Genomic DNA, 1,106 nt, shown 5'->3' on the forward strand with positions numbered 1-1,106 from the left:
CTGATGTCTCCTTCCTGATGTCTCCTCCATGATGTCTCCTCCCTGATGTCTCCTTCATGGTGTCTCCTCCCTTAAGTCTCCTCTCCGCTGAACAGACTCTGAGGGTCTGTGGGGACATGCTAATGCAAAGCTAACACCACCACCATTAGCTGCTAATGCGTCCTGCTGCCCGTCCTCAGATCAATGACCAATCGTTAAGGTCTGAGTGCTGCCTTCAGGCGCTGTGGGAACATCCCGTAAGGCCTTGTCAGCAAATGCATGTCGAAACAGATGTGTCGTACGTAACCCCGTCAAGAAACAACATGCATTTGTAAAGAGAAGTTATTATATTTTTATTATATATTATTCATAATGTTAACATTATGAATAATATATAATTAAAGGAAACACTTAACGCTGCCTGACCGGTGTCTCTTTCTCTCTGTCTGACCTGTCTGTCTGTCTGTCTGTCTCTCTGTCTGTCTCTCTGTCTGTCTCCCTGCCTGTCTGTCTGTCTGTCTGTGGTGCGTTCAGGGACAGTCAGAATAACTCACCCAGAGCTCCCTGACAGATGTCCGTCCTCGTGGCTCCGCCCACGATGAACTCAGGGTTGTCTGTCAGCTCCTGAAACAGCCAATCAGAGCCGCCCATCTGTGTTAAATCACACTGAGAGACAGACAGTTTCAGCCAGTCATAAAGGAGCATGTCTCACCGTGGGTCTCTTCCACTCCACGCCTCTGGTTTTGGCGGTGAAGGGGGCGAGTTCCTTGAAGCCCAGAGAGGCGGGTTCTGCGGGGAACGCCGGGTCCTGGAACAGGGAACCGGTCTGCAGACACTCGTCCTTCAGGGCCTGGAAGTCCTGGTTCAGGTAGCGCACGGCCTGCTGCACCGAGCCCAGACCTTCAACCCGCTGCCGGTCCCTCTGAATCCGCCCAGACACGCCCCCAAACATCCTGACACAGAGACACATTGACATCCTGACACAGAGACACATCGACACCCTGACACAGAGACACAGAGACACATCGACACCCTGACACAGAGACACATCGACATCCTGACACAGAGACACATCAACACTCTGACACAGAGACACATCGACATCTTGACACAGAGACACATCGACC

General features: G+C 51.9%; 1 protein-coding gene across 1 annotated transcript; it reads right to left on the reverse strand.

Moving 5' to 3' along the window:
- Window positions 1-491: 491 nt before the first annotated feature.
- On the reverse strand, window positions 492-1,060 carry LOC117941193 (calpain-1 catalytic subunit-like; the record flags this gene model as incomplete). The annotated part of the gene is made up of 2 exons (XM_034866282.1): window positions 492-603; window positions 692-1,060. Coding segments are annotated over 2 exons (453 nt in total), but the record flags the coding sequence as incomplete, so codon positions are not given.
- Window positions 1,061-1,106: the final 46 nt, after the last annotated feature.

The sequence above is a fragment of the Etheostoma cragini genome, unplaced genomic scaffold (genome assembly GCF_013103735.1).
Source record: "Etheostoma cragini isolate CJK2018 unplaced genomic scaffold, CSU_Ecrag_1.0 ScbMSFa_4620, whole genome shotgun sequence".
Lineage (NCBI taxonomy): Eukaryota > Metazoa > Chordata > Actinopteri > Perciformes > Percidae > Etheostoma > Etheostoma cragini.